The sequence below is a fragment of the Haemaphysalis longicornis genome, unplaced genomic scaffold (genome assembly GCF_048455015.1).
Source record: "Haemaphysalis longicornis isolate Haplotype H1 unplaced genomic scaffold, Haemaphysalis longicornis Haplotype H1 scaffold_2, whole genome shotgun sequence".
NCBI lineage: Eukaryota > Metazoa > Arthropoda > Arachnida > Ixodida > Ixodidae > Haemaphysalis > Haemaphysalis longicornis.
Window position 1 is genome coordinate 7,539,929 of NW_027526295.1, and position 24,620 is coordinate 7,564,548.

The following is a 24,620-nucleotide window of genomic DNA, read 5'->3' on the forward strand; positions in this document are numbered from 1 at the left end:
ACTGGGAATAATTTTGCGCGAATGTTTGCTTTCTACCAGATTAACACGAAGCGCCGGTGCTCGAGCATTACGGGGCTTTGGCACAAGGATATGGTTCACTCACCCTGTCGATGATTTGGTAGACTTTTCCGGCGGCACGCTTCGCATTGGCGAAAGCGTGAAAGTATGGCGTCGCCTGCCCCAGGCTCATGGAAAACATTAGCACGCTAAAGAACACCTGCGTGCAATCAAACGGCGCAGTCAGGTGCTGAAGTTATTACACGAGATCTCATTTTTCTGTCAGAGAACTGGTCTTTCATTCTTCTACAACGAATGCCTGGAGTTCACCCAAAAGCCATTTTTTCACTACACGTTGAGTTGTGGCCAACAAACGGTCTGATGCGGGGAACGAGCAGAAAAGGTACAATGCGGCAGATGAGCTGTGTCTTATATCGTCGGCATTGCCTAACAACAGATGTAAAGGGGAACAAACTATACAGTTGACACATCTCTCCTCCAGTGAGGCACAAAACTGAAAGTGGTGCCGTCCCTTATAAGCATGACTGGGGAACAGATCAAACGTTAGCTTTTTCCCACCCAGGAGTATGAAGGGGCCCTTAGAGGCAATATGAACGTTACGTAGATGGTATAGGCCACATGGTTCACATTTTCTGGCATACACGCAATTCTTGCATAGAATACCATTGGTACAATTTATTTATTTATCACAGTACCCACACCTCCTTTTCAATGCATTACAGTGGGCGGAAGAAACTAGATATTCGTACAAAATGCAGGCAAAACAGAAATATCTCATAATGCACAATGACAAGCCAAAACCCGGCATGTTCAACGAATGTACACTACAAAGAACACGAAAATACATCATTAGACATAATTGTCACAATATTTTTGGGTAACATTCCATTCGCTATTAGTTTTGGGGGAAAAAAGCATGCTTAAAAACTTCGGTTATTTCTTTTATTTTACAGGAGTGATCTGTCCTTAGTGAAACGTAGTCTGGACTCATTAACAACTTCTGTCTATCCCTGTTTTGTTATAAATTATATTGTGAAAACATTTTCGTCGGTGTACTCTCCTGCAATGCTGAAGCGAATCCCCACCTATAGGCTGCGCTTACACTAAACTTCCTTGCATCTTTAAGACCAAAGCGAGGAGCCAAGTTTTGAACTCTTTCTAGTTTCTCCATATTAGATTTGATACGTCGATCCCATACCGTACAAGCAAACTCGAGTATGGGACGAACATTGGTCTTGTACAGCAACTCTTTAGTCTTCACTGGAAAACGTTTCGCGTTGCGACGTAGGAAGCCCAAAACACGACAAGCTTTCGCACACACGTAATTTACATGATGGCGCGAAGATAGGTCCGAGGTAAGATACACAACAAGATATTTATGTTCGAACGTTTGGTTAAGACATGTACCATTGATGGCATAGGAATACGCATAAGGCTTTTTCTTCATCGGGAAGCACATGTACACAGATTTTTGTAGGCTTATCTGCTTTCCCCAAGTTTGACACCAATCAAATTATTCAGATCATGTTGAAGCGCGGTGCAGTCATCCAAGTGATTACTAATTCTATGTAATACACAGTCGTCTGCAAACAATCGTATTGTAGAAGAAGCACCGTTACAAATATCATTCATGAAATATAAAAATAAGTGGGCTCAAAACAGAACCCTGCGGTGCTCCTGAACTTACATGGACATCTTCCGACTGCTGACCGTTTACGACAACAGGCTGTTTCCGTCAGTTCAAGTACTCTTGTATCCAACGAACAATTTCAGGGTTTATGTTATACCACGCCAATTTTTCTAGGAGGACTGAATGATGAACAACGTCAAACGCCTTTGCTAAATCAAGAAATATACAGTCGACTGAGAAACCTTGATTCAATGCACCAGCAATATCATGAGTTAATTCTGTTAATTCGTCACACAAGAAAATCCAGCTCGAAAACCATGCTGCTGCAGGCTAAGCAGCGAAAATGTATTTAAGTGGTTAATAATGCGAGTAAAAAGCACGTGCTCAAACACTTTACATACTACACTCGTCAAAAAACAGGCTTATAATTGGATACGTGGCTACGTGGTCCCGATCTGTGCAACGGCGCAACGTTTGCAAGTTTCCAGTCACCCATTTCCAGCGTTGATCTGAGTCAAGCAACTAGTTGAGGCATTCTTGTAAAAATATTAAACATAGTGCGTGGCGAGGCACATTTTCAATACTGTAGGCTTTGTGTTCTCATATGTCCTCATTTAATTGCTTCCTTTCTCGTTTGCTTCGTGTCAGCCACTTTTCTTGGTAGGAGGGGTTGATTACACCCAATGCTGAACTAAAGAATCGTATCCACACCAGAAGAGGCGCCTTTTCTGAGAAGGTTGCCGACGTGGGCATAGAAGGCTACCGAAGACAGACTTGTTGGTTCGATTCCTAGCATTAATTCCTTTAATTCCAGCGAGCTGCTTGTATCAATGTTGCCAGATGTCAAATCCAAAGCCTATGCGCGTAATTATATTCCTGTTGATATAATTATATCGCTGTTCAATAAAAAGTAACTATTGACTAATGGAAGTTGATACAGACGACCTAAATAATATTCGTTGATTTTTTTGTGATGGCGGTGTTTTTTTTTTTTTTTTAGAAATTGCAGTCATAGCACGTAAACATTACCAATGGCAACAATGAGTGAAACGGTGTTGTTCGTTTGCTTCCTAGCTTTGCTGCTACTTTCAAGTTTAGTGCACTGAACTTCGCTGCAATGACCATCAATTGTTCCATTTCGGCTACACTTGTACCCACCGCGCTATTGTGGCACTTTTGTGGCAGTGTTCTGGACCTGGTGTTCACGAGAACAGAGCCGTACACGGAAAAAAGGCTCGAACGGAGCGTCTGCTTTTTGGCTGCTGAGTGCGCAGGCGCTCTGCACAGACACAGACACAGACACAGATTGGCTGCAGCTTCAAAATACACTATGTCTATTTTGCGCTATGTGTGTGCAGCTTCCTTCTCTGTGTACCGTCTTGAGCGCTGTTTTTTTTTAGAAAGTATGAACCAACAATCCCAAACACTCCCATTGCTTCAGGTAATTTCAAACTACACTGACGCTCTCGCTCACGTTCGTCGCCGCGCGTCTGACATTTAGCCCGCGCAGGTCGCCGGCGAACAGCCGTTTTTACGACGCCGGCGATGCAGCAGCCGCCGCCTGGCGTCGTTCGCCGCATCTTCGCTGACTTTTCGCTGCATTCGGCGGTGAAAGATGCTTTAATTGCTGAGAAATTACCAATCGAAAAATTAGCAGTGGCTTAGCTCGGCTATGCTAGGATATAGGTAGCGTGAGCTAAGGTTCAGCTGGTTATTCTTAGCTTTCCTGGTTGTCTAGGATTAGCGCAGCTCAGCCTCCTGGCGTGGTCGCTTTGCTAGACGTTTCCCCCCCCCCCCCTCCCCCCTTGGCTCCGGTGTCTCCGCAGCACGTTTAGCCTTCTGTTCGATCTTCCTACGCTCAACCGCTAATTGCCAGGCGTGAGTTAAGCTTCCGATGAGTTAAGCTTCTCCGCTCTTCTGCGTCGCTAAGCAGCAATTTCGCTCTCCTTCTCCATGGCTTTACCCCACTGGCAAACGCCCCGCTATACGTATACTGATACCTCTGCGCATGCGCACAAAATTAGAGCCGCTATCAAGCGGCTCTGGCGCAGCGTCAGACTTAGTTACTGCGCAACGGAGGCGCACAGCTGGGCACGCGCCGGCGCCAGTGTGTCTGCCGTGGCTATGACGTCACTCCTCTGGAATGCGCAGACCGGCGAGGCACGCGCTGCGGCGGCTCCGGCGCGCCAGCTGTGCGTGGCGTGCCGTTCCTGCTCCTCGCGCATTCGCAGCACGGCTGGCACGGCTCTGCAGGAGCCACGCGAAACTTCTCAACCTCGGCCAGTGTAGCTCACGCTACAAAACTTTTTACATTCCTCGCGCCATTTCATGACGTTTCGCGGTCTCACATTGGGCGCATACGAGGAAACAACTTGCCCGCCTACACTTCCGTTACCTGCCACTTTCTGTGGGTTAATTAATCTTGGTGCCGAACGGGACGTGCGATGGTGGTTATAGGTGTTGTGACACCAACTTTTAAGCCTTTCAAAGTTTGCTGTAGTCTTGCTCTGTATGCAAGGACATTGAAAAAAAAGTGATGGGTACAGCTAACGTTCATAAATATCGTAATTCGCTTCTAAAAAGTAAAAAAAAGCTCGTTCTGGTGATCGGGACCCATCGCTAGCGCCACCAACCATGACGTGAATGCATTTCCAGCATAACAAAGTTTCAGTGACGTCCTACCATTTAGTGCCTCGAGCGATGTCTGCATGAACCCGTTACCTGTTTGGTTGGATCAGCAAGCGAAACTGCAAGCGATGCGAGAACGCTCTGCGCATGCGACAGTCGCACTGAGGGAGCCAAACTGTCCCTCTGCAAATGGCGCAGGCAGGCACAGGTACCTCGAGCGATAGCTTGTTACCGCTCCACGGAATGTGACTCAAGTCCTAACTAAAGCTGCACATACGAGAAAGAAGCTACTAATATGATCCCCATTTGCATTAAAAATCGTCATCGGCACCGCTTATGAGAACGGCAATCAATTATCCGCCGCAGCGTTAAGCCACGCCTCCGTAGGCGGACTTGCAGGCGGACCGGCCGGCTACTCCCAACGCGCGTCTTGCCACCAACTGCTTCGCGTGTCGTTCTCTAGCCGCGGCAGAAAATCGCACTCGCACGGCCGGAGTCACGTCCATGAGCGCTTTTTGGGCGGCGGACGACATCAGTACGCAGGGGATTTAGCAGAAAGCGCCGCCGATGCGGAATCTACAGTGCGACGGCAGCTCTGCTCACGGTAGTGATTGGCGACTGCAAACAGTGATATCCGTCCAACAGTCGTATCCTCCGTGTGAGCGAAGGAGCTGGCCGAGCGGAAGTCCGCCATGCAGCCACGACCTGCCCCGGACTTCTCCGCTGAAATTCTCCCTCGTGTGAACACCGCTTAACGTGTGTGCGAGAGCAGACCCCGCACTAAAGTCGCAGCGTACCGCAGCACCCCCATGGTAGAGACACATGGCATAGTGTACTTGAAACACTGTGACGTCACTGCTCAAATAGGCGCCCAGAAACGAAACCGAATCCTGTTCACATGAATCGTGCGATAATAAATTGTTTACTTAGAATATCTGAGTTGAAAGTGTGTGTCATGCTTTCTAAAGCAATATAAAACATTAGCAACAAAGAACGCACAAGCAACAAATTTGATGTCACAACACTTTTAAACAATGTGGATACCCCGCGCGGCCTTTTTATTAACCTACAAAACGTCTTGCGGACAGCGCAACTCCAGCAGGAGCGACGACAGGGGCGCTCTTTTGATTTGCATTCTCGTTTTGGATACTCGGATTTTAGTTTTTCCCGGCTTAATCACGTGGCGGCATCTATTAGTTAAACTAGTAACAGTTTGCAACGCTATTTTTTTCCGTTGCGGTATGCTAACGTTAATTGCGCCATCTGGTGAATGTTTCGCGAAGCGAGTTGCCTATTAGCCCATCTGCCAGAAGTGTGCTTAGAGCTTTTACGAGCGCCCAATGCAACACTAACAAATAACGTGGCGCCAGTATGGAATGAAACAAATGTCATTTTACCTAAGTACGCACCGCAGTGAAAGCATAGTAGCACATAGCACTCTGAATGGAAAGACCGGGTTTGACGAACACATTTTATTCAACTTCAAGATAATAAAAAAAAAGCGGTTTCGAACAAACACAGCGTCAGGGAATTCGTTTTGAGCCGAAGCGTCCTGTAAGGGTAGCACTCCCATCTTGCGATTTACGGGGGTGAAAAAGTCACTTCACTCCGGCGCAAGCCGAGAACTAAGATTCTTAATAAATCGCTTACAGTATGCAATACCGGTGCGGGTTGAATCGTTGCAGTTGATAATTCCAACATAGTAAGCAAAGTACAGCAGTACGCCGTCGAATTCCATCGCCAAGTGAACGCGACCACAACACGCAGACAGCTTCGTACGCCAGCCTGGATGCAAAACTTCGTTCGTGCAGAAGTGCTACCTGAGGTATACAGCAAAAAACTTGTTCTATCAGACGCAATTACTGTCCGCAGAAGAGCGGAACTATGCAAGGACGACACGCTGCTTGCCGCCATGATGTAGACAAGGAGATGTAGACATGTGACTACACACAGAACACAAATAAGCCGGAATGGGAGTAAATGGCTTGTGTCATAACTCAGTACCAATTCGGAGTTTTCAAAACTCCTTCCAATGGGAGTTTCGCATTCCTCCCATTATTTCGGCAGTTTTTTCAGTAGCATATGGGAGTTTCATTTTACTGCCACTACAATGGGAGTTTCCAGGGGTACCATTGGGAGTGTATTGTTTCCTCCAACTGGGAGTTTTCAGGGGGCGCATTGGGAGCAGTGTTGACCTGCATTCGAGGTTTTTTTGTGTGTGTTTTTGTGCGCTTCATATATATGCGCTGCAGTGGAATTTATTACTGCATTTGGGAGTTCTTAATAAGGGCACAGGCCGCATTTTTATTTTTCGTTGGGGATCACGTAATTTCTAGTCTTTTTCCGCTTCAAACGTTGAATGGCGAAACGTGAAAAGTTTGTTTTCTGCACAGTCAATTTATTGCATAAAAATTACATGAATACCATATACGTGCGAACACGTTAATAAGACAATAAAAACACAGAATCAACAAAACACCTACATCGAGAACACAAGGTATCTTGGAAAGAGCTTTATCTACTACAACACTCCTCAACGAAACAAATTTAAGCCATTTGCAAACAATGAGGTCAGCATGTCGTCGATGCGCTGTTTGCTTGCACCAGCCTCCCAAACGCTGACGTTGCCGCACCCCCTCGCGAATTCCCCTGGAAGCCACAGCAGCACATTCATTAGATGGATAGCAAAACGCTTTAAATCTGCGGTAACAAATACAGAGGCATATTGGGAATCTGACCTGAAAAAAAAAAAAAAAAAGAAACGGCACTGTAAAGACGCTGCACTTGTCACTCTTGTGTCCAACTTTCCGAATATCTGAATGTTTGTATAAAGCTACGCAAAATTGCACTTCTGTCCGAGACACCTGCGCGCTCACTAGTTCGTCAAAACGAAGTGTTCTGCTGTTCAAAAAGGTGCGCGACCCTTGTGGTGACCAACTTCTCAAAATGCTTCCTTTCCCTCTTTTTCTTGCGTGTAGTGTTCTGGGAACGAGCTTCAGGTTTTACCCCCCGCACTGCCCCTCTCTCCCCTCACCGAAAGTTAAGGAAAAATTTCGGTCGGTGTGACACCTGCGCGTGCCCCCCTTCAAAAAAAATAAATAAATAAAATAAGCAGTCATCTGTCGACTCTACAGAATGCTCCCTCGAATGGCGTTTGCTGGTTATAGTTACACGCGCCTAGCGTACGGAGAGCTCCCACGGGGCCCCGACCTTCTCCCTTTCCAGTGAATGCAATTTATCGCCGGCGGCACGCGGCAGTCACCCTCCTCGTAGCAGGCGCGGCTGGCACCACACCTACTTCTCAGGAAAAGCGGCCGCCCGGCGACGTTTGACCGGCCAACTTCACCCTCGCTTGCCAGTAAGCCACAGACACAGCCTAACAAAAACACCTAACAGCCGTCCAGAGTTCGGACAGTTTTCATTCTGCTTGCGAGTGTGAATGAGTGAGTGTTCTGCTCGAGACCCGCGCAAATACGCATTGCGTTCACACCGTTCGGCCTCCCCAATGACGTTCCGGGCATGGTGCCGTCTTTCAAGCACAACGCTCACCTCGAGTGGCGGAGAATCGCCCGTGCAGTGGCGCGGGAAACACGTTGAGTTTATTTGACGGTAGAAGGGGCACAAGTCTCCCAAAATGTTGCGTACAATAAAAAACGTGAAAATCTTACCTTCAACCACCTCGCAGAGGCACAACCGCGTTGTTTTTAACGAGCCACTCTCAGCGATCACTGAATTTAGGCCTCGCGTCGGCTCGCTGGCGTATTCCGTCGGCTCGAAGGTCGGTGACTCGGAGGCGACGTTGCAGTCCGTCGCACGTCAGTCCAGGCTGGTTCCACAATGTTCGCAACGAGCTTCAGTTGTTGGGAAGCACTTCACATCCGTTCGTCCGGCCGCAAGTTCACACTGGCAATAAATGTTCGGGGACGCTGGAGCTCACACGACACACGACACCAACTGGCAGCCATTTTGTAAGGACGCGTAGAGGAGGAAGAGGTGAAGGAGGAGGAGAAGGAAATGGAGGTGGCGTGGGAGTTTTTAATACTCCCATTAGGACAAACGCAGTAATCACAGCCAGATACTGCGTTTTGTGAAGAGGTACAACCGTGGTAAATGCGCTTATTTACGACGGCTTGTGGCCCCCGGTGTAAACTGGCAGTTTTTCCACCATCATACTACCACACGTGGGAGCAGGCCGCCGGTCGTGAGGAGTTTAAAAGACGTATCCCAGCCAAGAAACTCCCATTCAGGCTAACTTGTGTTTTGTGTGTACGACGAACCGGCACTAACCATCGCAACCACCACCAGTGCCTCGGCTTGGCAGCATGCGAATGTCGGCACGGCTTTAAATATACTTGTACACTTTTACTGCTTATTATTTAACGCGCCAACAAAATTTTGCGTATTTATTTGAGAATTTTACGCATTTCTTTGAACGCGTTTCGGGTTCTGTTGTTTGTCACGTGACTCTTGCCACATCCGCTCAGTCACTGTTTGCATCATTTCTGCTGGGCGACCGATAGCTTCACGGTTTATTTACGTGGATATTTTCACGGTACTGCCTCAGAGACTGGTGCACTAGTTTTTTGCGGATGCCAATGTATCTATTTAGACAACTTCGGTTCGTTTTCAGTGTCCCCCTAAGGCCGGCGTGGCCATTCCTAGGGCAATGGCGGAGCAAATACTCACAATTATGAGCGTGCTGGTCTCATACTTTCGCTTTCCTGGCGGTTGCTGGAAGTCTGCGACGATGAGGTCGATGCCGTACCAGAAGCCCACCGCGTAGCTGGCAAAAATGGAGGCCCAGATGACGGACACGCCTGCGCTGGCCACCAGGCCCTTGCGGAACCCCGTGTGCGTGGCGTTGTCCAGCCGCTCGGTGTAACTGGGCGCACCGCCGTCGTCACGGAGCAAGAATTATATTAGGAGGGGAAACTGAGCTTCCTGGGGCAGCCTGATAACGTCACAAGCACTTGGCGAACGTCAAGTTTCCGGCATCTGGCGGCAAGCGAAGAAAGTGCACGTTCATCACCACGGCCGGCGCGCGTTCTGTTCGCGCTCGTCCAGCCCAACCCGGCTGCGGCATCGCGCCGGTATTTGGAACGTTCATATTAATTATTAATTAAACAATTAATTATTTTTTGAATTTTGCAGCCCAAGCGGGCTATCGCAGGAATGGGTCAAGTACAATGCATCAGATAAAGACAAGGGAATCTCAGAAACAGCGTTATGCAATAATATATAGCGACTCTCAATTTCTACACAAATACATCAAAGGGGAGAAAGCGGGCTAAGCCGGGGAAAGAGTTCCATTATTCTATAGTTTGGGCAAATCTACTGTACTTGAAAATATTAGTGCGGGCGAAATACGGGGGGAGATAACTACGCGTAGTGGACGGTCCAGCGAGGATTACGAAGCGATTGCAAGGAAAACGATTCAGTGATTCGGTATTGCGACGCACAGCTAGAGGTGTTAGCCCTCAGAAATGAAGTGCATTACTGGGTGAAAATTTTGAATCAAACTGACGACAGATAAAGCGAACGTCTCTCTTTTGTACAGATTCAATCTGGCTTATTTCGCACTGCTTATATAGGTTCCAACCTGGCGAAGCGTATTCGAACATGGTGCGTATTAGCGACTTGTAAGCAATCAGCATTGTTCCCCTGGCTCCTTCAGCCAGCGTGCGTCAAAAGTAGTCAATTTTTTTCAGGCTCTTCTTTGTGATAGAATGGATATGCTTTGACCGAGATAAATTTGACTTAAACGTAACTCCAAGATATTTGTATCGATCTACGGTATGAAGTGATTCTGCATCAAATGTGTAGCTGAAATTGGAGGGAGATGTACTATTTGAATACCTCATTGTCATGGTTTTAAAAAAGTTAAGTTTCGTTTGCCCTGCTTACGACCCCGAACAACAATACGAAAAGGTATCTTGCATATCTAAGGGATCTTGAAACGAGGAAACCTTCGAACATAATACAGAATCGTCCGCGTAAAGTCGAATCTTGGATTTAATGTTAATGGGTAAGTCGGTAATGTTCAGGAGAAAATTCAAAGGACCCAGCACTGACCCCTGTGGAACCCCTTATGAAAACCGGTACAATGGCCGAGAACACTTTGTTGAATGATACAAACTGTGTGCGTTCCATAAGGAAGCTGGAAACTGGACCAACCAGTTGCGGATTTTTAAGAATAGCATTTAATTTTAGCAACAGTTTGGGGTGAGATACCATGCCAAACGTTTTAGAAAAGTCGATAATTATGGCAGCAACCTTGGTACCCGTGTCTTAACTATAGCATCTATCATGAGAAAACTCGGCCAATGGGGTTATTGTGCTGAATCGCGCCTGAAATCGTGTTTCATGTTAGACAAGAGTTCATTACTTTCAAGATAATGCATAGTGTGATTGTTTACTATATAATCTAGGAGTTTGCATGAGTAGGAGGTTAACGAAATAGGTCTGTAATTCCCGATCCTATGTTTATCTTTACCCGATTTCCAAGAGGATGGTATTATTCCAGAACTGAGTGATTTTCGAAAAATTACTGTGAGGTACCTAGACGTCCACTGCGAGTAACGGTTGAAGAAAACGTATCGTACGTGAAACTTCAAAAATTAGGGCAAAATATTTGCGCTTAGTTTGGAATTAAATTCTCCTCTTTCGGGAGTGGTCCTTAGTAAAACATTGGGTCATTGTTGATATAGGGCTCCTAATCCTGCACGATTTCATAGTTAGAAACACGCGTCGCCCGCGAGCTGTCTGTGACACTCTCGTGCCAACTTACATTTAAGTAGCTGCGTGTTCATGAAGCATTGTTAAGATAGCGGTCGACCAGCCAGATCAGGCGCTAACTTTTGGGAACGCTATTGGCGGTCGATGAATTTCAGCGGACGCTCATAAACGGTAGGTCAAGTAGGCAAACTCCCTATGCTTTTGGCGCAGTACGCTCGGAATGGCTGTACTTCTTCTGAACTAGCACGCTAAAAAAACTCCGAATATGAAAACGAGATATTTCACCGCGCCGTCCAAGGAGTGACCGCGTGCATCGAACGCCGGCACCGAATCCGCGACGGTCGCGACGGCTACCGCCGGGTCGCGGCCACGCAAGGGTGCGACACGTCAGCACAGAGGACAGTGAGGTAGGCCAGTCGAATAGGGACGCATTCATAGGACACAACTAGGAAGTTGTGGTGGTAGAGAGATCACCTAGAAGGTGACGGATGGAGCGTATTTGAGCTAATGGTGTAGAACTTTATTGTAGAGACTTTTGAGGGTTTGCTTTTAACTGTGTTTGAGATATTCAGTTTGAGGTTTGATTGGTTATTGGTTGTTTGCAATTGAGTCTTGAGTGCCTTGTGTTAGGGTTTTCCGAGTATCATTAAATGTGCATTGTGTTAAACATGTCAACGGCTTTCCTGCTTCGATCTCTCTGACCTGGTAAAGACAACCTCACCATTCGTTCACGGGACAATAAAAACAGTAGACAATGACAATGACAAAAACGTGACAACAAATGCAGGCCCCAGCCATGCATTTGCGCAGCACACGCTAGGCCATTCAGCAAATGCATGAAGTTCCTGCTTCCGATGAGAGGCACACAAGACCGCCGCTGCCGCTGCATGACATTGTGTTCATCAACACCTGTAGCCAACTAACCGACACTGCAGCGAAAGATAAACTAACTAAATGTTCGGGAACCCGTGCTCCGATTTTAGCCTCTCAATGGATTGCACTCTACACGCAGAGCTTGACACAGCAAACGTTGTGTCTCCAGCAGGACCATTTCTACTAGTGAATGCTGAGAGGTCTGGGGTCCTTATAAGGGCATAGCCCAGACCTGCGGTACAGGCATGCACGATAGCTCTCGGAGCGTCAACAACGTCGCCGCCATAGCCTCTCCAGCTCTAGCTCGGCAGCAATAGCACTAAAAGGCAGACGGGTTGGCCTGCATTCATAGTGATAGCTTTTGCTCACCCTACAGGTGACAAAAGTAGGAATAAGACGCCAAGACGAGCGGTAACAGTGGATTATTGTTTCTGAAGCGCCACATATATACCTGAAAAAAAAAAACAATACTTTGAGCCCCGCGCGTGAGCAGAGGCGTACACGCTCCATCGGAACACACAAAAACTACTGCCCGAGCATCACAGTGCCGAGGAACTTAATTTCCCTCTCAGACAGAGCAGCCTCACCTTCCTTGTCTTCAACATTGGCTCGCACTGCGTCACCTAAAGGCAAGTTCGCAAATTTATTTTCGAATCTCCTGCGGCTCACTCCCATCCTCCAGCTTTGTTAGCGATGAATGGCACCACCGAGCCCAGCAACATCGGCCCCGCAACGATGGTCACAGAATATTCATTTCGAAACACTGAATCTGTCACCATGTCGTGACCCAGCAACACCTTGCAGCCGCACGCTGTCGCGGCCACATCAGAGGCCATGCATGCGCACATGTCCTGCGTCTTAAACGCGAAGTGTGGACCGAGGGGGAAAACCGGCCTGACCGTGTGGAATGCTTCGTCTGTCACACTTTCGCAGCGTACGACAACGCTGTATGAGAAAGTGTTTGCAGAATTCAGAATGCAACCTGCGTCTCTTGAAGGCTTGGCTTGAATGAAGTTACTTATTCCTAGGCAGCATCGCTGCGTTCCCGACAGGTAGAAAAACTACACTTAATCCATCAAAATGCAACCATAGCGACGTCCAGCCAGAAGATGTGGCATTTGTTGCGCCGGAGACAGAAAAAAATGATCTGAACGAAGACGAGGAGATGTCATCCCGGGCGGCCGCAGTAGAACGAAAGGTGAGAATCGTAGGACGCCATAAGCCCTCACCTCATTATTCTTCAGCTCAGCGTATAGTAATTAAGTTCATTCCTTCTTACGGACTCATTTTTTGTCATGTTTTCGTCAGTTGTATCTAACAGAGGTGCACGCGGCGCAAATGAATTAATTTACAAAGTTATTTCTACGGCTTACTTGTTTTGTTTATTCCTTTAATCGTTGAGTCCTCTAACCTTTATGCACATCTACTCCGGAGGGATATATTTACATACCTGTTATAACGGTGTTATCGTCGCCTTCAATGCCTGAACGAGAGGCAGTGTTGCATACCGAAGAATCGATGGAATAGTTTGACGTGTATTGTTGAGCAAGTTGGTGGTAAGAAAAGATTATTTTAACTGCGCAAGAAAAGACACTTGGCGAGGGCGAACAACAGACAGGACCACAGCGTAGATGAACAACCGATTGATTGTTCACGCCTCCAGGTTTAAAAGCCTGTGACCCGAAAAAATAATGCACCCACGAAAGTACATGCACGAAACGATGCATGAAAGTTTAGAAAGCGAAGCTGGTCGCCTAGCCAGCACTGTTTACCCGAAAAAGGATTTTCACCTCGGTAGCTTCGCGAGCAGCAAGGAAAGGGTTAACGAAGAAACTGCTGAAACGAGGCGAAGCAAGACCGTTGCTCTTGTACCGTACCTGCCCAAGATTTCCCATAATCTAAAGAAGATACGACATAGACTTGGCGTGGGCGTTGTGTTTTCAGCACCTAACCGCCTGTCAGGCCTCTTGAAACGCGTGAACCGAGACCACAAAACTGAAAATAATTGTAATAAGAAGCACGGCCTGTTATTTTGGCCATGCATGTATGGCGTCCTCTACTAGTTTCCATTTGAATGCGGCTATGTATTAGTGGGCCATGCAGGCAAAATGGTAGTTTGTTTCATTCGAAAGACTGCCCCGTTAGAATAACACTGACACCACATTTAACGCGAACTTCACTCAAACAAGTTATAGTATAATTAGGAAAAAAGAGAATGGCCATTTGACCCACTCGCCTATTTGCCGGACTAGAACCTACGCCCTATTGGCTGTGTGATTGGCTTTGGCCGGCAAAAGTAAACTCAATTGAATAGGGATTATAATCTTGCAGAACGAGCTATTTCGGGAAAATAATTTCTATAGCAGTAACAACGGTGCGGTAAACAGTGGAAGTTCCCAACGGACACGTAAGCATGGATGCAGTTAGTGCGGCACTTTGCCGGCTGACACTGCCTAACGCAGCCGTCGGACGCGTTGGACTTGTTTCACAGATAGGATGACCAGACGTCCCATTTCCCCCGGTCAGTCACATGTTTGATGTCCGCTTCTGCCGTCCCGTCTTTTTGTCGCCTTAAACCATCTGATGTCGCGTTTTCGCAGAGGTGCACGGTTTTAAAATTGGCGCCAAGCAGGTTGATCAAACCAAAAGAGCGCCGACTTGCTACATGTACATTTTGCAGGTATCACCTGTAGTATTTTGGCACATTTACCAATACAGTAAAATTTATACCTATTCTTACCGAAGAAGGCTTTCAAGTTTCTTGCCGAAGACGACTTTGAAGATGCATTATTTTACCAATGAACCATTCTCAACCAAATCAAAGAAATGGAAGATAAAAACTCTTGAAGTATTTCGGTCTCTGAGGGGAGGGCGCAAGTCTTTAAAGAGATGGCAACAGGGATTGTACGCTCGGCTAACCTGTCTCGCCCTGTTTTCCTGGAACCACGGCTGTGGAGCGCGTTTTTTTTTTATTCTGAACTCTAACTGGAAATCAACCTGTGGTCAACATTACGAGAAATGTTACTGGGGCAGCTGAAATTTCAATACAAGTGCGAAGAATTTCACAACAGAGTCTTGCGAAAAATTAAATCATCGGCAGAGTACACCAACGACAGACCCGAATCAGCATCTTCGAAATTAGTGCCCCTGAGTGGGAGTGTTCCTTTGACATTAGTTAGGGCGTAGAGCAAAATATAGCGCTTTAAACAAGATCAGTTCTCGGATTAAAATCTTTTCTCCCAGTCACAGCCTTTTGCATTGTTTACTCTCTCCCCGGTGGTGTTTCCCGTGTTCTAACTCCAGGTCACCCTCCTGACAGAACATTGACTGACTGATATAAGCGGCACGGCCACTTACGTGACCCTGTTCGTCGAGTTAGCGCACGTTTTAGGAAACGATTAGTGTCAAAACTAATACGCATAGCAGTTCGGTCAGAAGCAAAGTGCGAACACTTGTACTTCAGCGGCATTGCCGCGCCATTTTTGATCGTGGGTGATAAACGGGATAACCAGGCGACCGCCTGTGAGATGAGAGTAGCCCTGCTCACCAGAACATTTTTAGATACAAAGCCGTGCCAATGGTACGTCCTTGTCGACGTCACGTATTACACGGTTTAGCAGGAGAATAGACAATTTGGCTTACAATGTTTCATTTCTCAGTAAATAAAGCATGATTTGCTGTCGGACAAGCGTGGAGGGCACTATAAAACACACAATCATTCCAACGAAACCAACTTGTCTTTTGTCTGCGTGGCCTCTTTAAGTGGCATCGAAGTAATTTCCGAACATTCGGATAATATTTGCGGAAATTTTAGTCTGAAGTACCCAGGCCATGTTTCAACCACACTGGGTGCGCTTACGGGAATTCATTTAGAAGAAACAACCAATTGGTAAGTGCTGTTCTCCTGTCTGCATCCTCCTTGCTGATTTACTGTGACGTTTCGTATGAAGTTTACTATTGCAGGCTGCATTTGACGGCGCTACTGCGGGGCTCGACCGAACATTCGAGCATTCGAACATTCGCTAATGGAAAACTAAGCCACAAGATTTGTGGCCGAAAGAATTTTGCTTTTGCTTGTTATTTTTTAGACTGCATAAAGCTTAGTGAAGCCTATGAGGTCAAACTAGCTGCACACAAGCACACATGGAACGCTTCCCTGACTGGTATGCTGGCTGAAACTCTAAGGCCAATTAAAAGCGGAAGAAGAGTCAGCGAAGTTCGTATAGGTAATAAGGATTTAAAATCAACCGCCACAACTTTTATTGTAAAGCGTAAACCCAATCTACGGTAAACGTTTTTTGCGCAAGGGGAACCAGCACAGCGGGCAACAGCCCGACCAGACATTTGCAATCGCTTTTGCTCCCTAAGGAATGCAGTCGCTAGCCACAAGACATTCGTGGAATTTGAGATGACGCTTAGTGCACAAGCGTTATTCTTCTATACTGCATTCCTTCTTTTGCGCTGCAACCTTCATTGCAATGATTAGCTGGTGAATTACACTGATGCGCTGGCCGGTTATCGTTGGCATAGTGTTGCCATAAGCCCCGACTGCTTCCGGGCACAGTGCCGAGTCGGCCGACTCTTGGATTAGCTCTTACGTCCCAAGTACGAGCCCGGAAAGTTCCAAAGGTGGGGGCGGAGGGCCCTGCAGTTGTCTCCGATGACGCAAAGGGTGTTCAGCCGTTGCGTAAGCCTCGGCAAAGGATCGTAACGATTATAAGCGCTGTTTGTAGGCTCGCCTCACCCATTCTAGAGCCAAAAATAGGTTAGGAGCGCGGTATGCCGATTCCGGAGGTGTCGAGAATGTCCAACCAACGATAACGTCAGATGCAAAGTAGGTTATTGCACGTAACCGAAACCGTGACTGGTTTCAATTCCAACCCCTAATAAAATTGCGAGACGAATACAAGTCCCTCCTGTTAATTGTCGCAGTCAAGGCAAAAATCGCATGATATTCTTTGTTCTTTCGCGGTTTGTAAGTAGACGTAACCGAAACCGTGACTGGTTTCAATTCCAACCCCTAATAAAATTGCGAGACGAATACAAGTCCCTCCTGTTAATTGTCGCAGTCAAGGCAAAAATCGCATGATATACTTTGTTCTTTCGCGGTTTGTAAGTAGATACTGCTTTATCCAGCGTACAAACAATGAAATGTATTTTTACTTGAGGCAGTCTATGCTATGCAAACAAAAAGAAAAGTTTAACAAATTACCTTCCGTGTGACACCTCCGTTATGCGCCAAAACTGATCTGCGCTCACTTCGGTAGTCGTGCTTGAGAGTGTAGCGGTACACCGATACAGAAGCCACCACAAGATCAAGAAAGGAATTTTGGAAGGGAAAGAAATTAAAACTGAGAAAAAAAATTGCACCAGTATGCTGTCGATTGTGTTACCCAGGAAGCGTTCATATTCGATGCCCAAGAAAAGCTATCAAGTGCAGGCTACATGGTACGCTAAGTGAGTGCGTGTTGGATTGGTAAACCAATATTGTGTTCACTCTACCTCCCAGTTTCCGGTGTTTTTCTCTTCCTGCTGAAAGGCATGTAAACCTCGATGCGAGAGTGTGCGCTGTGGTCCTGCCTGTTATTTGCGCTCGGCCAGTGTGTTCTCTTGCGCAGCTAAAGCATCTCGCGCAAAAGAAAATATGTCCTTATCAATCGTATCATAATCGGATAGGAAGAAAAAACATTGCCGTCTACATGCTCAGCTCTTAGGGAACGGGTGCTCACCGGCGCATCTCCTTCGTCTGGCCGCTGTATGCGATGACAATCTTGATGAACGTAAAGGCCTCCAGTGCCACCGCCCCAGCGTAGCGGTATGCCGCAGACTCTTCCGCCTCCAGTTTGCTCTGAAACTGCGCACATGTTCGCCTGATGTCAATTTCACAATGGCTCTTGTAACTATTTATGTTACTATAGACTAACGCAGCAACAAAAGCAAATAAGGACCGCTCATTTCACCGGACGCAGTTGGAAGGCTGTGAATGTCTGTGCGCGGTTAGTAGGAAAACGATCTCACGTGGCCCAGCTGCCCTTCAAGACAAAAGTGGGTGTTTCGTTTCTACACAGCTCGTGTCTGTTCAATAGCAATAAGAGCACATGAGCCGAACTGGTTAGCGAAAGTTGTGACCTTGTAATTGACGAAATTTTTTTGGGGCACTAAAATCGTAATTATGTTTAGCTTGTATTTGTTTTAAAGTTTACTGCATAAAAAGTACTTAAGTAACGAAAAAGAGACGCCGAACAGTCCAAACAAAACGTACTGACGTTTCGGCTTCCAGCACGGAAGCCTTGTGATTTGTGAACGAGGCTTCCGTGCTGGAAGCCGAAACGTCTGTACGTTTTGTATGGACTGGTCGGCGTCTCTTTTTCGTTAATTATCTACCATCCCGGCCAGACGGGATTCCGTCATGCTCTCGATTTCATAAAAAGTACTTTGGAATATGAGCGCGGGTTGAAGGTAAAAATGCCCCCACCCCTACACTAGCATTGCGAAAATAGCAGCCCCCCCCCCCCCCTCCCGCAGTTCCACTCGCTTGCTTCTTGCAGCAGAAATATGTGCTCTGTAGGCAGAATTGTGCAGAAGTTGCGCTACTTCGTGGACGCTGAGGGAAGAGAAAGACGACAGCTTGAGCTCCAGGACTGCAGTCGCTAGTCACAAGTTTTTTTTATTCTGAACTCAGCCTCAGCTTCGGCGAAATAGCGCGACTTCTGCAGTTCTGCCTGCAGAGCACATATTTTTTAAAATGAGATATAAAACCCGAAGTTGCCGATAGCTGCAAAGGCTAGTGGCCGGTTCAGTACAAAATAATAAGGAATTCAGATGCAATTCACAAGCACTTATGCCGCAGAACATGAAGGGCTCAAGTGAAATTAAGATATACACAAGATTACATGCCATACAACTCGAATGGTACATGTTCACAGATGCATACAGCAAATCCGAACAGAAAAATGATGACACTAAAAAGAAGGTTCCCGTAACGAGAGTTTCAGATAAGATTTCACTAGACTGATAATGCAATTTAGTGGTCATTTTAACATTTCTCATTGTTTTCACTTCTATAGCAAGGTCCTTCCATATTTTGACTCCACTGAACTCCATCAGGCGTTCACATTGTTACATTGTTGCATTTGGAGAGATTGAAATTGAAATTGGAGGCTTGCCTTCTACTACGATAGGGCTAGGTGAAAAGGCTTATCGGAAAGAGAGAACTGCTGTTTATTATATTGTTCATCACGAGCGAAATTTTGTAGTTGCGCAAGGACCAAAACGACAGTACGTGATTTTTACCAAAAACCTTGCTCCTGGAAAGACCTGAATCAGTTGTCATCTCGGTCAATGCTCGTTTTTGCATAAGAAGTAAAGGCGATACTGATGGCAAAAAACAGCGCAAGGAAACGGCGCGGAAGACGAGAAAGACAAACACGACGCTCGTCTTCCGTTTCTCGTCTTCCCTGCGGTTTCTTTGCGCTGTTTTGTGCCATCAGTATGACCCGACTAGCGAGTATTCACGCTCTCGTAAAGGTGATAGGTAGGTTTTATATGTTTGTCCCCAAGATTCACAACAATAACTCAGAACTGATAACTGATATCTGCTACAAGCACGGATATTTCAAGCAAGCGAGTGGAGCTGCGACACGGCTGCTATTTTGGTAATCAAAGCGAATGTGGTGAATGAAAAAAATGAAAGAAGCGCTCTGGAAGATTCCACCTAAAAGCCCAAGGTGTTTCTCCGATACGCCGACGACTGTTTTTGTATCATCACAGAAACAACGGTAGACAACTTCCTGTCGCAGCTAAATTCGATCGAACCAGCCAGCCACCATGGGAAAAGCGCTTTACCATCCCTCGACATTTTGATAAAAAGACAGCCAGATCGAATAAATTTCACAGTGTACAGGAAACCCACCCATACCGACCGTTACCCACAATTCGATTCCTACCACCCCAATTCTCACAAATCTCCTATAGTCTCAGCTCTCTTACGTAGAGCTATAACTGTATGCTAAAGCCGCAATCGCGAACCTGAATAAAAACGGATACACGAGCACATACACATACGGCGCGTCAAACGCCGTCTCCCCTATCGGCCTGCAACAATAAAAATTATGCTCTATTGACGCCGCCGGTCAACAACCTCGCTCCTGCCTCGGCCGTCTGCCCCTCCCCCATCCTCCCCCCCCTTACGCTTTCCGCTTGACGACCCATCCGTATTTTTCACACCTATGTTGAAGGCACGAGTGAAACATTATCCCGCCTTCTTCGGATTGTCTCACGCAAGCCAGTGTCAACGCTTCGACGGCTGATACCTCGACCGAAAGAGCGTCCGCCAAATGAAAAAGCCTAAGCGGTCGTCTACAAAATTGATAGTTACCTTGGCGATACCAGCAACATCCCAGAACGCCTCCGACAACAAAAAAAACGATGTTCAAAAGTCGCACATTCAGCGCAGTGCATTGGCCGAACACCGCGAAAAAGCTGACCACAAGATTGACTTGGACGGCGCGCAGGTGATGGGGGCAGAAACCAATTACGGTAGAACCCCACTCTTGCGTTCCTCAGTGCTGCGTTTTTTCCGGCGGCTACGTTGTTTTTGTCCTGTTCAGGCGCAGCTCACATCGAGTCCATGTATTGAAATCCTCACTGTTATGTCGTGGCGGAAAGAACCTTCCCGGAACTTTCGTCGCAATCTGACCCTCCAAACTTCCCAGGGCACCGTGCTCGGGCCGACATTTTGATTTTGCACGAGCCTTGGCCAGGCTTGGCTACAGAACTGACTGCATGAAGCCGCACGCGGGTGCAATTCGTCACGACTAAATGGCCCCATGTTACTCTATGCCTGCTATCACCATCATCACTGCGCTTACAACGGAAGCGTCACTTCGTAATGCCCGAAGTTCGTGTTTGCCAGAAAAGCACCACCGCATGAATATCGCGCGCTCTGGTCGTCACCGTGCGCTTCAAGCTTTCAAAACACCGTTGAACTTGCAAACGCGAACTTTGTCGGGCTATGATGATGTCACAAACACGGGAGGCGCTTTCCCTTCAGAAAAAGCTTGATATATTAAACGCAGTAGACAAGCAGCCAGCGCGGAAACGAGTCGACATGGCTAGGGACCTTGCATTGCGACGCGTGGTGTTTTCCAGCGATCGCAAAAGGTGGCAATCCTAGATTCTAGAGTTTCTGATCGTTAGAAAGCGAAACATGCAGAAATACACGGTTGCAAGTAATTTTCATTTCATTTTCGAAGGCTTCCCAACAACTGCGTCTTCCTGGTTGTTGCGCTTTATTTTCCTGGTCGGGTGAAAAACGTATCAACGAAGTTCCACTGTACTCAGAAAGCATACTCCTCGAGTGCTGGCACATACAAGGGAACCGGGAACGCATTGTATACGTAGCTGGTCGGAGGGCCTTCCCCCCATTTACGCCTGTGGCCTCCAGCGGCCAAGGCAAGATTCGAGCAAAAGGAAAAGAAAAAAATAAAGAAGGCGCCTAATGTAACTGCTGCTTACACTGTCTTACTGTGCAAGACACATTCACCCCTGAAGCAGGAACCGAGTAGGCTCCGAAACATCGGGACCGCTGTCAACGGACGCCCTTGGTTGGTGCATTTCGCTCTTCCTAATCCTTGTTATATGTCTAGAAGTGTTACGTAGGCCTCCTGTGTCCCCTGGTCTTATAATTCTTTCAGCACTGGTGCAATGTGTACCGTGTCAAACGCATTTTCGTATTCTTAAAACGCCATGTAAAGGGTTTTCTGGTACTTGACTGATGATATTATTGCGCCATACTGTCGAGTATCCTTTAGCTTCGAACCCAGGCTTCGAACTCTGTGTTGTTAGGAATCAAGGCTGCTACTTACGCGGTTAATAATTAGTTTGGTAAACAGCTTGTATAGAACTGAGAGTAAGCTATGGGGCCTGTAATTCTTAAGGTTTTTGTTATCTCCCTTTATGTGAATCAGAATTTATGTTGGCGTTCGTCCACGCTATGGGAAGTGTTAAAGTCCTTAAGCATTCCGAGAACAGTGGAGGAAGTTTTCTCAGTACATCTCCTCCCTACTTTGAAAGGTCTACGGTTATGCCGTCATCCCCTACACCTTTTCCTTTTTTTATAGCCTTGAGAGCGCTTCAAGCTTCGTCTTTGGTTTTTAGTGGGAGTTCGCGAGCTAAAACTGTATACTCATTAGTTGCCCCCGGTATAAGGTTGCTGGCGTATAGCTTGGTCGATAATTGTTCTGCTAATCATATTTTGTCGTCCGTGCTGTGCGTTATTTTCCCCTGTTTGTCGCTGTGTGCGTCAATTCTATCTTAGCCTATATCTAGATTTCTCCTAGTCGCGTTTAGGCTTGCCCGTGTCTCCAGCGGTTCCTCAATGACTGCCCCGTTGTACACACGCACGAATGTCGTTAGTTTTACATCTGTTAATCGATTTTGAGATCTCTGCTAATTCAGTGTCATCCGCATTGCTCGACATACTTATGTTCTTTCGCAGTTATTTCCTTAGTTTTGTAAGTTTGTTTTCCAGTTGCCTATATGTTGCTTCTCGTAAGGCTACTTTAGTAGAGAGAGATCGCAGGGCGTTTCCACTGAGCAGGTTTACGGAGAAAGGAATAACAGGAAAAGCTAGATGAGATTGTTGCACTCTGCCTCGATGAGTACGACGTCGCCTTTCCGTAACTGTTGGCTGCTTGCAGCTCTGGCTCGTACCATTGATCCAAGCTCATCTAAGTGTTCATTTCGCCATCTCGCCCACCACTCTTACATGATGCGGCAACGGTTTCTCCATGCTTTTCCATGTCGCGGCTCTGTGGCTTGCCCGCTGAAAGTTTGTTGCATTGTATCATTTCGCTCTCGTTCTCAGTGTTGATGCCCACGTCGGCTTCGGGTTTCAGACGCTGTTCTTCGGATTTTATGAACCTCGCACCGTCCCACCACATTGATGACTCTATTATAGATTTGGCGGTGATTCCGCGTGTCAGCATGTCTGCGGGGTTTTCTTCCCCAAGCTATGTTGGTTTGTTCTTTCGCGTATTTCATCACCTCTCCTCTTGACATATGCTTCTATTTTGATCCAGTGAAGTGTTATCATTGAGCCCGTCCAGTGGCTGACACTTTCAGAGTTTTCCCCGTAATGTTTTCTTATATACTCGCTCATCCTTGCTGCCATAACCACTGCCAAGAGTTCGAGTTTGGCTAAGGGTAAGTCTTTCGTCGGTGCCACTCGGCTTGTCGCAATCATTAAAGTCGATTTTGTCTTTGAACTTGAGCACAATGTACGCTGCAGCTTCCATATGCCGATGGGCTTGTGTCGGAGAACACGTGTAGGTGCCGGCTTTCTGTCCTTTTCTTTGTTCACGTAACATCGCTACACCTGAAGACGTCTTAACTGTTCTGATTCTTCAATTAGTTTCTTCGATTGGTCGCTCTCCTCTGATGGTAACGGGTCTTCCAATGTTACGCCCATCTTCCAGAGGCGCTGGAATCCTATTTTGGCGCGTTTCGTGTATGGCGATAGTAGTTCAATGGGGTCAAAGATTTTCACCACCGCCTGTAACATTGCTCGTTTGCTCATGTCTGTCGTTGTCGCTTGAACATTCATTAAAACTGCTGGTAATGACAGCATGTGCTCGTCGTGTTCCCATCTCGTGCCTAGTATAGTTGTGTAAGCCTTTCGATCTTGTTTCTTGGTGGGCTGTGTCCTTTTCATTGCCGTCTAATATCTTATTGAGCTTTTCTTCATTCGACGTCTATTTTCGGAAGTTCATTGAAGCTCTTTGAATAATCTCTTTAGACTCCTTGTACGGCTTAACAGCTTCATCAACTGTATCTGCTCCAAATATCACGTCGTCGACGTAAATTCCTTTTATCAGCTCCTCTGTGGTAATTGGGAATTCATCCTTCATTTCCTTCAAGTGATGTTTAATTGTCCCCGCTAGTAGAAACGTGCTTGGCATTGTTCCAAGTGTGACTCTGGTCATTCTCCAAGTTTCGACTTCGTTGGTCAGCCCGCCTTCAGCGTCGTGTTTCCACCAAAGTGTTCGTAATGCACCTCGGTCATCTTCGTGAATTGCTATTTGCAGAAATGTTTTCTCAGCCTACATTACAGCATCCTTTTCTTTCCGAAAGTTGACAACTAGCGATAGCGTTCAAATTGGGACCGGCTTATAAATTGCAATTCAATTATTTTCCCTTGATGGAGCTCGATGATGCATCAAAAACTACTCGAGCTTTCGTCGTTTCCCTGTCTTCTGGTATTACCGCGTGGTACGGCAGGTAGTAACATAAATGGGACGCGCATCCTGAATTTTCGCTCATTTTCTCGGCAACTACTTAACTGAAGTATTCTGAGATGGATTTGTCATACCTTTGGATCATCTTTTCGTTATTCACCTGCTTTTTGAACTTTTGGGCAACCACGCTACATTTATCCATCTGGTTAGTCTTTGCTGCGATTCCGATGGTTTTTAAGTTCCAAAATCTTTCCATTTCCGTCTTCAACTCGACGTTGTTTGCATCAAACTCGAGTACCATCACTGCATTACTTTGGTACATTACTTTGGTACATTACATCACTGCCTGTCTCGTTCAGTCTGATCGCATTGTCGCTCACTGGTCTGTGCACTAACCAGCCAAGTGTGGTCTCGCCTGCGGCTAGTCGGTTCTCGATGTGTCGTATCTGTCCCGTGACAAACTCCCAGTAGTGATCTGACCCAATTATAGTCCGGTTGCC

The 24,620-nt window shown here is 46.7% G+C and overlaps 1 protein-coding gene across 1 annotated transcript in view; it reads right to left on the reverse strand.

Annotated features, from left to right (window-relative positions):
• LOC144166960 (phosphatidylcholine translocator ABCB4-like) overlaps window positions 1–24,620 on the reverse strand; it is a 220,723-nt gene that overhangs the window by 188,611 nt on the left and 7,492 nt on the right. Inside the window, exons 3-5 of the mRNA XM_077696394.1 lie at window positions 17,614–17,738; window positions 8,963–9,158; window positions 104–217 (exon numbers count right to left, since the gene is read on the reverse strand). Of these exons, the coding sequence (XP_077552520.1) occupies window positions 104–217; window positions 8,963–9,158; window positions 17,614–17,738 (435 nt within the window). The remainder of the gene's footprint in view (window positions 1–103; window positions 218–8,962; window positions 9,159–17,613; window positions 17,739–24,620) is intronic.